This window comes from Mus caroli, chromosome 2 (assembly GCF_900094665.2).
Source record: "Mus caroli chromosome 2, CAROLI_EIJ_v1.1, whole genome shotgun sequence".
In the NCBI taxonomy this organism is placed as follows: Eukaryota; Metazoa; Chordata; class Mammalia; order Rodentia; family Muridae; genus Mus; species Mus caroli.
This window is the reverse complement of record NC_034571.1, coordinates 17,280,167-17,291,919: the sequence shown is the minus strand read 5'-3', so window position 1 is coordinate 17,291,919 and position 11,753 is coordinate 17,280,167. Positions and strand designations below refer to the sequence as shown.

Below are 11,753 nucleotides of genomic sequence, written 5' to 3'. Positions count from 1 at the left end.
ACAACTGTGGTAAATTGGGCTGTGGGCCTGAGGGGGACTTTTTGGATAGCATTGGAAATGTAATAAAGGAAAATATGTAAAAAAAAAAAAAAAAAAAAAAAAAAAAAAAAAAGAAGAGACCACACTTTAACCTGGTGCACAGCTTGGTATATTAAGCATATTCATAATTTTGTGTAAGTACCAGTGTCTCTTTCCAGCAATCTTTCATCACATTGAACTGTCACTCAGTCTATTGTCAGTATGTTGTTGTCCCCAGCTCTTGGTGGCCTTTGTCCTAGGTCCATCCACACAGCCATATAGCATTAGTCTGTTCCTCCTGTCTTACTTCACTTAGCTTTTGTGCTTCACTCATGCTGCATAGACTAGAACTCCATCTCCTTTTATGGTAAGCAGCATCCTGCCGTAGAAACATACCATAGTTTTTATGCACTCGCTTGTTTATGGCTCCTTAGGCGGTGAGTAGTACCGTTGTGGACATAAGTATCTGTGTGAGTTCCTGTTTTCTTCAAAGAGTAAAACTAGTGACACTTGCAAATAGAGAGGACAACAGGACAGAGGCAAATGTGAGATAATGTCCAGAACAAACAAAAATTATGGTAGAGAGTAATACATACATTAATTTCCAAATGAGATTGTATACTGTCACGTCTTCCAGGGATGATGCAGGAGCAGGCGAGAGTGTTTGAACAAGTCTTTGCTGCGTTCCGTTCCAGCTCAGACCTGTTCTTGGCTCATGCGAGCACCGTGCAAAGAATGTCTGCTATAGTCTGCGTTCACTATCTGACTTGTAAAATCCAAGGCTCCGTTAGCAGTAAGCAGGCGAGATTTTCGTCTAAGTCAACCTGTGTCATCTGCGCGGTCTCACAAGTTGAGTGTTTCGAGGCCTGAGAAACTAACATTAGTGGTAGTACTTTTCAAAGTTTTTCCTTTTTAGTGAGTTAAATCAGAGATGTGTCCATTTTAAGTATTTAATAAATTCTGGCCTTGCTCTCTTCGTTTACTAGCCTTGTTTCTGCCATCTCCTTTCACAGCTAGTTTATGGCCTGGAATCTCCTGGGGGATTTATGGGTGGGTGGCCATCTTACTTTTCTGTAAAGGGATCAGGCACAGTCATAAAAACAAATTTATTTCTACCTGATTAGTTATGCATAGTTTTAGAAGTTTGCCTGACAAGCTACTTAAACTCTTAGCTGGATATGACATTAGTTAGATTGTTTGTTTATAGGTAAAGATACAGACTGTAAGAGCACATTCTAATTCTGCTAAGAACTTTTAAAAACTTAGGTGAATTGTGTGTCTCAGAGTGTGTGCAGATGTGTGAAGGTGTTGAGGGCAGTTGGTCCTCTGGAGCTGGACTTACAGACAGTTGTAAGCTATCCACTATCAGTGCATAAACTCAAGTGTTCCGGGAGAGTTAACCAGTAAGCTGTCTTTCTAGCTCCTAGTGAATTAAGTCTTAGAAAAGGTCGAAATGGGCTGTTAAATGGACATAGAGCTTTTTTTGTTTCTATGAATGTATATATACCTTTTTTTTGGGGGGGGGGGTTGAGACAGGGTTTCTTTGTATAGCCCCTGGCTGTCCTTGAACTCACTTTGTAGACCAGGCTGGCTTCAAACTCAGAAATCCGCTTGCCTCTGCCTCCCGAGTGCTGGGATTAAAGGCTTGTGCCACCACACCTGGCATGAATGTATATATACATTTATAGACAAGTCGTAGTTGGCCTGCTTTCCTGCTTTCTAGCATGCAGTATGTAATTGCATCTGTTTTCAGTTTTGCGTATTTCACAACTGTTTAATATCTCCTTCCTGCTGTATGGTAGGCATTTATGCTGTTGGCTTTTGTTAGCTATCGTGTTTGTTTAGTCTCTGAGGACTGGTTAGTTCTTTCTAAAGTCTTTTTCCTAGAAATTCGCCACGAGACAGAGGGCATTCTAGATCTTTTTATAATGCTGAGGAAAAAGCATTAGCACTCACTGAATATCTCAACATTCAGCATTTAACCCTCACACCTGGTATGTATGTATGCATGTATGTATGTATGCATGTATGTATGTATGTATGTATGCGTTTTCAGGATGTGGAAACTGGGGCTCAGCAGGCTTAGCTAACTTGGCCAAGGTCATGCAGATTTATAGCTGTTTTATTTTCCTTATTTCATTAGAGTGGAAAATTGGTAATGATGTTTCGAACCTGCCCTAAACTAACCTCCTGTGGCAAGATTAAAGGCCCTTAGAACTCTGATACACTGACACATCTGAGATCCGTCTGTCCACGTCCATTGTGCTGTCCCCCTCTCATGTCCTGTCTTGTACATAAACCCGACACTTTATTTAAGCCTGCTGTGGATTCTACTGCTTTTTCTGACCTCACTGACCCAGGTAGAAAATATTTTCCCAGTCCCAAGGTCACGCTTTGGTGGCTTCTCTGCCTTTTGCCTTTTCTCTTTCTCTCCCTCAGACTCCTGCTGGCATTTGCTTTGTTTTAGTATTGTCTGGACAGGCTTTGACCCCTTACCTAGACCCTTAGCTGTTTCAGAGTTTCATAGAAGTGGTAGATACTGCTGCATACTCTGTCTGTGGCCTGTGTGAGTATTTGCTCGTTCTGGGGTAAACACAGACTTAGAGCCTCTGGTCACCTCCAGTCAGGTTTTACTACCAATGTTTTAAAAAGTATTTTCACTTTTAGGCCTGTTTGGAATTTAGGACAGTCAATATGTAATTATAGATACACATTGACTGATGTTTTAGGAAACCTAGCGAGTCGTCACATGGTACTTTATGACTTTTCTTTTGTTTTTCCTTTTTTTTTTTTAAAGATTTATTTATTTATTATATGTAAGTACACTGTAGCTGTCTTCAGACACTCCAGAAGAGGGCACCAGATATCGTTACGGATGGTTGCGAGCCACCATGTGGTTGCTGGGATTTGAACTCTGGACCTTCGGAAGAGCAGTCGGGTGCTCTTACCCACTGAGCCATCTCACCAGCCCTTCCTTTTTTTTTTTTTTAAGTATTGATTACTTTAGAGATAATGTGAGTGTACAGATATCATCTGCCAATCGATCCGTCATTAACTGGTAGATGTAAGCACATATGTCTTTCAAAGCTTATTGTACTTTGATTTTCCTTCTTTAGTTTCCTCTTAAATCCGTTAGACACAAACCTGATTATCATCAATGTTTTGCTTATTTTCTGGTATTATTTTCTAGTTCAATTTTCTGTGCTATTACAGCCCAGGATCTGGAGTCAACCATTGTTTCAGGACATCCTGGCGTCCTGACGCAGTGTTTCAAGACCTCACTTCCCAATTAGAGATGCTCATTCCTAATGAGTTGACTTTGAGGCTTTTCACACAAACACATACTCGGAAAACCGCAGAATTGTGCCCAGGATCCACAAGCATGCCCTAGGACTCCGTATCATTGTCTAAACTCAGACAGTGGTAATGATGTTGCTTTCGTATTGTTATGGAATTACAGAGCCATTTACTGTATTTTTTTTCTTTTTAAGATAATGATATTCTATGAGTAATGCTACTTCCTTTCAAATTCAGGGTTTGGAGGGCGGTATTGTTTTCCACAAAGGGTCTCTCTGTGTAGCCCCAACTATCTTGAAACTCACTATGTAGACCAGGTTGGTCTCCCCACTCACAGAGATCCTCCTGCCTCTGTGCCTTGTGTGCTGAGTTTAAAGGCATGCAGCACCTCACCTGGCAGAGTTAGTTTTTGTTTAATGACGTTGGTATTACATGCTGTTTCTCTTGATTCCCCAGGGATTTAATTTTATCCCAAACAGCATACACAATAATCTAGAAAAAAATTAGTTGTTCCTAATGAATGTAATTACTGAGAAGGTGCAAAGTTCTCACTCTTTCTCTGCCACCCCTCCTGTTTTCTTAGTTGTACTGAATCTGCTCTGTCAAGCTGTCAGGAACCACACAGAGCTCCACTTCTTCCCTTAGCATTCTTTCAGTGGTGATTCTAAACTACCTAAGTATCTTGTGTTTGTCTGCTTCCCACGCCCTTGCTGCTGTAGTGTTTTGTTTTGACACAGGGTCCTTTTTTTTAGCCAACACTGGCCTGTGGTTTACTCTGTAGCCCAGGCTGGCCTGGGAGTCATGCTCCTCCTAAGATGTGAGTCAGCACACCTGCTTGCTTTCGTCATTTTGATGGTCTCGAGTTTGTTTTCTGATAGTTCCTGTCTTAGAATACAAAATTCCTGTATTCTCACCAGTTTGTCTGTGGATATTACAGTGAAAGACTGAGCTGCTCAGCTGTCCAAGGCTCCTTTTCATCCTGAAAAGACCTTAAAGCTGATGCTGCAGGTTAGGTTTTTGTCGTAAAGGTTTGTTGTGGAAAAGTCAGATGGCCATGTAATTGTGCTTTGCTCTTTCTGCCTCAGTTACTAAAGGTGGGTTACTTTTCGGTGCTGTGGTAAAACACCATGACCAGAGTTGACTTATGGGCTGCTGTGGTGGCATTGGGGAGGCAGAGGCAGGAAGATCTCTGTGTTTTCAAGGCCAGCCTGTTCTACAAAGTGAGTTCTACATTGTACTGGACAGCCAGGACTATATGGAGAAACTCTGTCTGTCTGTCTTATCTGTCTGTCTGTGTGAAAGAAAACAAAAAAAGAAAACAAAGTTGACATAGGGAAGGAAGAATTTATTTCTGTTTATCTGTTTACAGTCCATGCAGGGAGTCCATGATGGTGGCAGACGTGTGGAGTAGACAGCCAGAGCAGAAGCTGAGGGGCTTTGTCTTTCACTCACACCACCACGCAGGAAGCAGACTAGAAGAGGGGCAGGGCACACACTCTCACAACATGCATTCTTCCAGCCAGAGTCCACCTCACAGCCTCCCCAAATGGCACCACCAAGAGTGGACCAAGGCTCACACACAAGAGCCATGGCGACATTGCTCATCCAGTCACCACAGAGGCTGCAGGGTCACCATTGTAGTGATGGCTTGCTGAGGCTTTCCCTTTCTATTTCATTTGTTTTTATTTCAGCAAAGCACAGTGAACTAACTCCTGTACATACTCTCTGGGCTTTTAAGGGGCTGTAGTGTGTGCCCATTGAAACTTCTGTATTTTCAGGATCATCACATTCTCTTGTACCTCCCATAGCTCACTGATTACCTTTGATTTCGTTTCTTTTCTTTTTCTTTTGAGGTTTTTACTTCTGAGTTGGTGTAGTTTGGAAGCAAACTTATTTGACCAAATGATTGTTTTAACCCATCTAGCTCATATCCCTTGTCTTATAGAACTAATGGGAACATACTTTGAGGACCATATCCTGACAGAAAGCAGCGAAGGAAGTGATGTAGCTTGTATAGCCCTATGAGTAACTGGTTTAAAATATTCTTTTGTTAATCCTGTGGAGCAAGACTGCAGAGGAGTGGCAGAATGGAGGAGAGACCAACCTGGGAGAAGCCAATGGGAGTCTCATTTGGGAGGAGGCCACGGAGGAAGAAAAGGACTGTATTTTAGAGATGTCAGACTTGGTAGCTGGATAGAGAAGGGGCTCAGCAGGCTGTTTGTGTTTTGGTAACCCAGGGCTTGAATTGTGCTGTCGTTATGTAGATGAGGAGATTATTGGGGCTGGGAGGCTGGGAGAGGGAAGATAATGAGCCCTGTTTGGGGCAAGTAGTGCTAGGCATCTAGGTACCCATGCTTAGCAAGGGTTCAGTCATGCAGATTGAAGCTTGGGAGAAAGGGTTGGAGAGGGTTGGAGTCATTCATAGTCATGAGCCTGGACGATGACATCATCTAGGGAGAGCCCAAGAAAGGAGAAAGTGGGTCAAGGAGAGAATTCTAACTTAGATAAGAAGGGAAGCCAGTCTTGGGAATATTAATAAGAATGATTGGGTGTTCTGTTTTAATCTTGTTAAACTTTTTCATGCTAAAAGGCCCATGCAGGTGTTACCCATTTTACAATGAGTGAGTTGGAGTTCAAAGGTCAAACTGTCGGCTCCTTGTTGCACTTCTAGCAACAGCCATTGAGGAAGCTGAGCCACTCTTTTCTCACCTCCTTCCTGGCCTCTTGCTAGGCAAGGAGTTACAGACATATTATTATACAAAGTGGAGATGTGCTACACCTAGGCTGAGAGAGATGGAAGGCCGTTAGCCGTGTGAGGGGCTGCAGAGAGATTAAGAAGGATGGGGGACTCTAGCCCGCTTTACACTGAGTAAAGACATTAATTCCTGTGTGGGAATTGGTTTGCTGTAGGATGTGGATAGTATGGTTATTTTATTGTACCATTTTCCTAAGCTGTGCTTTTATTGACTAAGTAAATGACAGCTCATAATTCCCCCAAAGAAGAAGATAACAATCGTTAAACAACCAAAGTGATGCTAAATACAGACAAAGGCAGGCTCTGCTGCATGATGTAACAATATCCTAGTGTTTGGGAGGGTGATGCAGCCTGGCCCGCTCCTGGCGATGCTCAGACAGGAAAGGGAGGGGAAGAGCTCTGTGAGCACTTGACTGCAGAGGGAGCGCTGCTTGCTGAGTCAGAGGATGAAGGCTGTGCTCTAGGCAGACATGGCCCAGTTCAGGCTGCTGGACTGCATGATAAACCACAATTGGAGTTTATTCTGCAATCTCTACTGTGCATGGAATGGCCAGGTTTGTCGGATGGATACATAGTTTTTCTTTTGTTTCGAGTTAATTAGTTTTCTTAACATAGCATATGGTAAATCTGATGATCAGAGTTACTTACTCTGCAAGACTGCAGTTAGCTGAAGTAACACAGTCATTGCTGTTTGTGGAGCATTAGGCTGTCCGGGAGGGGAAGTGGGACTGACTGACTTAATTTAAAACTAATAAATGAGAAGACATTACAGTTGTAGAAGAAGGCCAGTTCAACAGCTTTTCCAAGGAGCTTAAGATTGTGTTAATAAGATAGATAGCACAAAGAGTTTGGAATGACCTGCCTTTGAGTAAGTTTCTTATTTTCAATAAAATATGGCTCTGGATTTCTTTTGTGGTGGAACTGAATGAAGTTCCTTTCTGAGCGTTTCATGTCATGAGCTGGGCTTTTATGAAAACTATTGTTTTGTAGTACAGAAAACTTGCTGGGCATATTTTTAAGAATAGCTGTCTGTTCTTAAGTGCTCTCTAAGAAGCAAGCCTTTCTCTGCACAACCCCAGCAGCACTCTTATCAGGTAGAGACCTCTTCAGTAAGTCGTAAATCATGCTGTATATGCTCAGCCTAATGGCTTGGCTTTTCTAACACAGAAAGTCCAGCCACACCCGAGCCGTGTCTCAGTTCTTGCACAGGCCAGACACAAACTTCCTAGACGGAAAGACTTGATATTAGTTGCAGGATCTTAGCATCTCAGTTCTTCAGTATGCCCGGTTTTTTGTTTTTTTGTTTTTTGTTTTTTTTTCTCTAGAAAATAGTTTCATAGTTTAGCATGGACCAGAGAAATTGGAGCTAGGGAAGGTCATTTAGTGTCTGTTTTTTTCCAGGTTAAGATTGATTCCTCATTGCACTTCCTATTACTCCCCCTAATGGATTTACATTACCATAAAAATATGGGTTTTACATGGCTACTCAAAGACTAAAAGAAGATAGATACTGCAATTATCTTAACATTTAAAATTCATGCTATCAGGAGCCTAGCAAAGCTGAAACTTGAGCTCTGTGTTATGTACACATGCTTTGTAACTACCACTCAGCCTATCGTCTTACCAGGGAACTTTCTTGTTTGAGGTCTGAACCCCAGAGGAGTGTTAACTGTGCCATAGATGCTTTGGGATGGGCTGGTGCAGCTGCTGATACTGAGTGCTGATACTGAGTGCCTTGGCCTGAATGTTGCCAGTGTTGCCTTCCCTGTGGTTTTGATCTGACAGTAAGCCATTAGCTAGTAGCATCTCTTGTAGAGTATAGCCTAAGTAAAAATAGCATAGGACACCATCTTCAGTGATATTGATGCCACTACTTAAATATATTTAATGGAAGTCACAGATGTAGTACCTCTGAGGCCAGGTAATGGAAGTATGAAAGGAGACTGGTTGGTTGTGATGGCACACATTTGTAATCCAGCACTTGGATGCAGAGGCCTGAGATTAAAAAGTTAAGAGACATGCATAGAGGCAGGGACTAGAGACTGTCTTCAAACAGGAGAGCAAGCTCTAGGAAACAGCTCCTGTGCTGGACCTGGTGTTGACAGATACTGCTTGTGTGTGTTTATGTATATAATATGCAGAGCTGGTGCTGGCCCAGATCAGAAGAGGGGGATGGGTCTCCTGGAACTGGAGTCATGGATGGTTGTGAGCCACTGTGTGTGGGTGCTGGGAACTGAACCCGGCAATGAGTGTTCTTAATTTCTGAGCCTTCTCTGTAGCCCCTCAAGATACTTTATTTTTAAAAAAGCTAAATTTTTAGATTTGCATGTGAACTTGTCTTATATTTTAAACATTGATGACTTATTAAAGAATACCAAAACAGTAGGATCTGAAGCAAACACATCTGGTGGGCAGATGTGGCTCTAGGCTTCCTGTGTAGGTTTCCTTGTGATTTGTAGTAGACTTAGGATAGCTCTTGGTTCCCTTGACTTCACCATTGAAATTAACCTGCTCCCAAGAACGTTGTAGGATAAAAGCATGTGGTATTGATAAGTGTGGAGGATGGGGAAGCAATGGAGTGAATGCTTGAAGAGAAGAGAGGGAAACAAACTGCAGACAAAGGAATGATATGCTGGGGATCAGGAAATGCCACCACAGAGCAGAATGCTGGCCACGGTGGCACACTGAGAATTCTGATCTAGGTCCTGTTAGTTGCTGAATATGTCACTGCTGTAGGGAGGCAGGATAGTGGAGTGGAATGCTAAGTTCAGTGTCCAAAGCCACTGAAGGCAGAGGTAATGCTGGCTCTGTGATGCCCACAAGCTGCTCCTTCGCTCACTCACCTCTAATAGTGTGGATATCAGGGATCGTTCTGAAGGTTAAAGCAAGGGAGCTTGGTTCAGCATTGAGCACAGTGCCTGGCACGTTAGTTATATTTGATACCTGCTTATTGTTATTGTTAATGTATTCTAGATTGATATAGGGCACAGAAAGAGAATATATGAGTCATGTTACAAATACAGAAAATTAAAGTGTATGTAAATTGAATGGTCACTCGTAAAACATTGGAAATATAAGCTAACTGATTTATACATTTTGGTCATTCAGCTATCACTCCTATTAATGTTTAGCATGTATACGGCCAGTGTTTTTATGTGCTTTTGAGCAGTTCATTCCTTTAAAAACTGTAGTCATATTATGAACTTTCCCCCAATTTTTAAGGCTCCATTAAAACAGAATTATATTTTTAATTTGTGTGTGTATGTGTGTAAAAATGTTGAGTTGAGGTACTCATGGAGGCCAAGAGAGGATGTGGGATTTCCCTGGAGCAGGAGTTAAACGTGGTTGTGAGCTGCCCTGTGTAGGTGCTGGGAACCAAATTTAGGTCCTCTGCAAGATCAATAAGAACTCTTAACAGCTGGGCCATCTCTCTAGTCTCCAGGGCTTTGCTTTTAATAGTCTAGCTAGACAATCTATAATTTTAATTACATTTGTTGGGCATTTAAATTGCTTCTTTGTATATTTTTAGGTGTGTATGTGTACTAGTTGTGTGCACCTATGTTTGCATATGCATAATATCCTTGTCCAAGAAAGCCAGTAACCCCTCAGTTCTATGTTTTATATTTCAGGAACACAGAAGGTATTTAATTACTACTGTTTTAATCAGCTAGGGAGTACCACAGGGACTTTAGGCAAAAATCCTAAAGGTTTTGTTTCATAGTGGGCACAGTGCTATAAATGGGCTGTACTCCTTAGCCTGACCTCTAGGACAGCCCTGTTTATAGCTCTGTAGGTTTGCTTCTGGAGTCTTTTGTCTGCTCATTCTGTTTGCTGCTCACTTGCACACAAATGTCTCTGTTAAGGAGATGACTAGGTGACATCGGTTGGAAGTGGCATGGGACAACAGCCTAGTGAACAGATACAGTAGGAACACAGGTTGGACTTGCAGGGGACATGGAAATGAAGAACAGAGTCCAAACTGAGCAGCTGTGTGTAACCAGCGGTGCTTGAGGACTGCTGGTCTCAGGAGGAGGATGAAGAAGCACCCATCCACCATTAGCTCTAAGATTTGCTCCATCATAGGAAGCCTGCACAATGATGAAAGCAGCCACAAGGAATTTTAGTTCAGTATTTTCAGAGTGATTAAAAATAGAAGCCAGGCATTTTAAATATTTAACCTTGTTTAGTACTTCTGATAGCTCCATGGTGATGGTGTAACCGTCACATTCCTGTTTTTGCAGGAACCTGATGCACTTGCCCAGATTTCCACAGCTGGGACAGTGCAAATCAGGGTGCACTGAGAGTCAGGCTCAGCTGAGTGGGGATTGCAGCTGTGCACCAGCTGTTACACTAATTTGGTCCTTTCCAGGGCTTCTAAATTCTAATTCTAACAAAATAAAATGCACTTTACATGCTGTTGTATGTTTGAGACATGATGATTTGATTCTGCTTTATATCATGGTTAATGGTTAAGTGGTGGTCGATGAGGCAGCTTCCCAATGGCCTTAAGTTGAGAAAATGGGTGGGAAGTTCTTCTCGTGGAATGAACGTCACTTGGTGCATTAAAGAGTGAAGGACTTGATTTTCTTGCAGTTACGCAAACACAAGCAAATGCAGCACCTCTACATTTATTGGCCAAAGGCCTGAGAATATTTCTGTCTAGATGAAGTATATGCTTGGCTTATACTGCATTTTCTCTTGGTTGAAGCAAATTGGGCTCAGTAACTCATCTGGCTTTGAGGTAGAAGCCACACAGGTGCATTCAGAATGATTAAGAAGTAGCATGTTCAGAGCTGTAGACTAAGTCAGTAATCACAGCAGGGAGGAGAAAGGATGGCTCGGAACACCAGGACAGCAAATCTCTCTTCTATTCATCTTGCTGCACACATCCTGTTCCTTTCTCTTCCATCGCAGACCACTTTACAACTTTCTCCACTTATGTACCATTGGCCCTGCAGCCACCTCCTCACCACAGTGTCCTTGGCTTTGCCTCTCCTGTGACACTTCCCTCATCCTTTGGAGCAGGTGGAAGGTAAGGTCGGGTCATTCAGGAACAATGTGTTTTATTTCCCTTTTCTTTCATTTCTGGCTTAGGCCTTTGGAACCATTCTGATTGTGCCCCTGTTGTTTTCTGTGATCACCCCCCCACACACACACACCCGCATTGCTCTATCACAAGGCTGTATCTTCATTCTTAGTGCTTGCTGTCCTGAAGAGGAGGACAGCCCTCTTAGCATCTTGGCAGACTGGAGCTACATTGGTAATGAAGTATCCTCTGACTCCTTTGCTGATTCTGTTAGCCCTTGTTTTCTTTTGTGATACATTGACCTAGTCCTGATGTCCAGTTCCTGAGCCTTCCGTCATGATTGTCTGTAACAGTTCTGACACCTCTGTTTAATATGAAGTCTCATTTTGGCCAGACTTCTTAGCTCTTGCCCAGTGGTGTATGTGAGCCTCCCTCTCCATCACCCTCTCCCATCCCTACAACCACTCTCCACAGCTAACTTGTTGTAAGCCAGTGGGGATTGGCAAGGGTCTTTAGTTCTTGGGAAATAAAAGCCCCTTCCCCTTTCTTCTTGGCCTTGTTTCTAGCCTGTATTAGGTGGGGCAGATCACTTGCAGCCCAGAGTGAATTCTCCATTTGTGGGCAGTGCTCTGAGTATTTTACTTGGGATACCATGGC

General features: G+C 42.6%; 1 protein-coding gene across 10 annotated transcripts in view; it reads left to right on the top strand.

The window, feature by feature from the left end:
• The window catches only part of Arhgap21 (Rho GTPase activating protein 21), a 125,629-nt gene that overhangs the window by 19,249 nt on the left and 94,627 nt on the right, over positions 1 to 11,753 (top strand). For 4 of the 10 annotated variants that reach the window (XM_029474445.1, XM_029474444.1, XM_029474441.1 and 1 more), the window contains exon 1: positions 6,389 to 6,624. The exons of the other annotated variants lie outside the window; for them this stretch is intronic. In XM_029474445.1, the coding sequence (XP_029330305.1) occupies positions 6,541 to 6,624 (84 nt within the window). In that variant the 5' untranslated portion in view covers positions 6,389 to 6,540. Of the gene's footprint in view, positions 1 to 6,388; positions 6,625 to 11,753 lie in introns of those variants that run through there. 10 annotated transcript variants of the gene reach the window in all.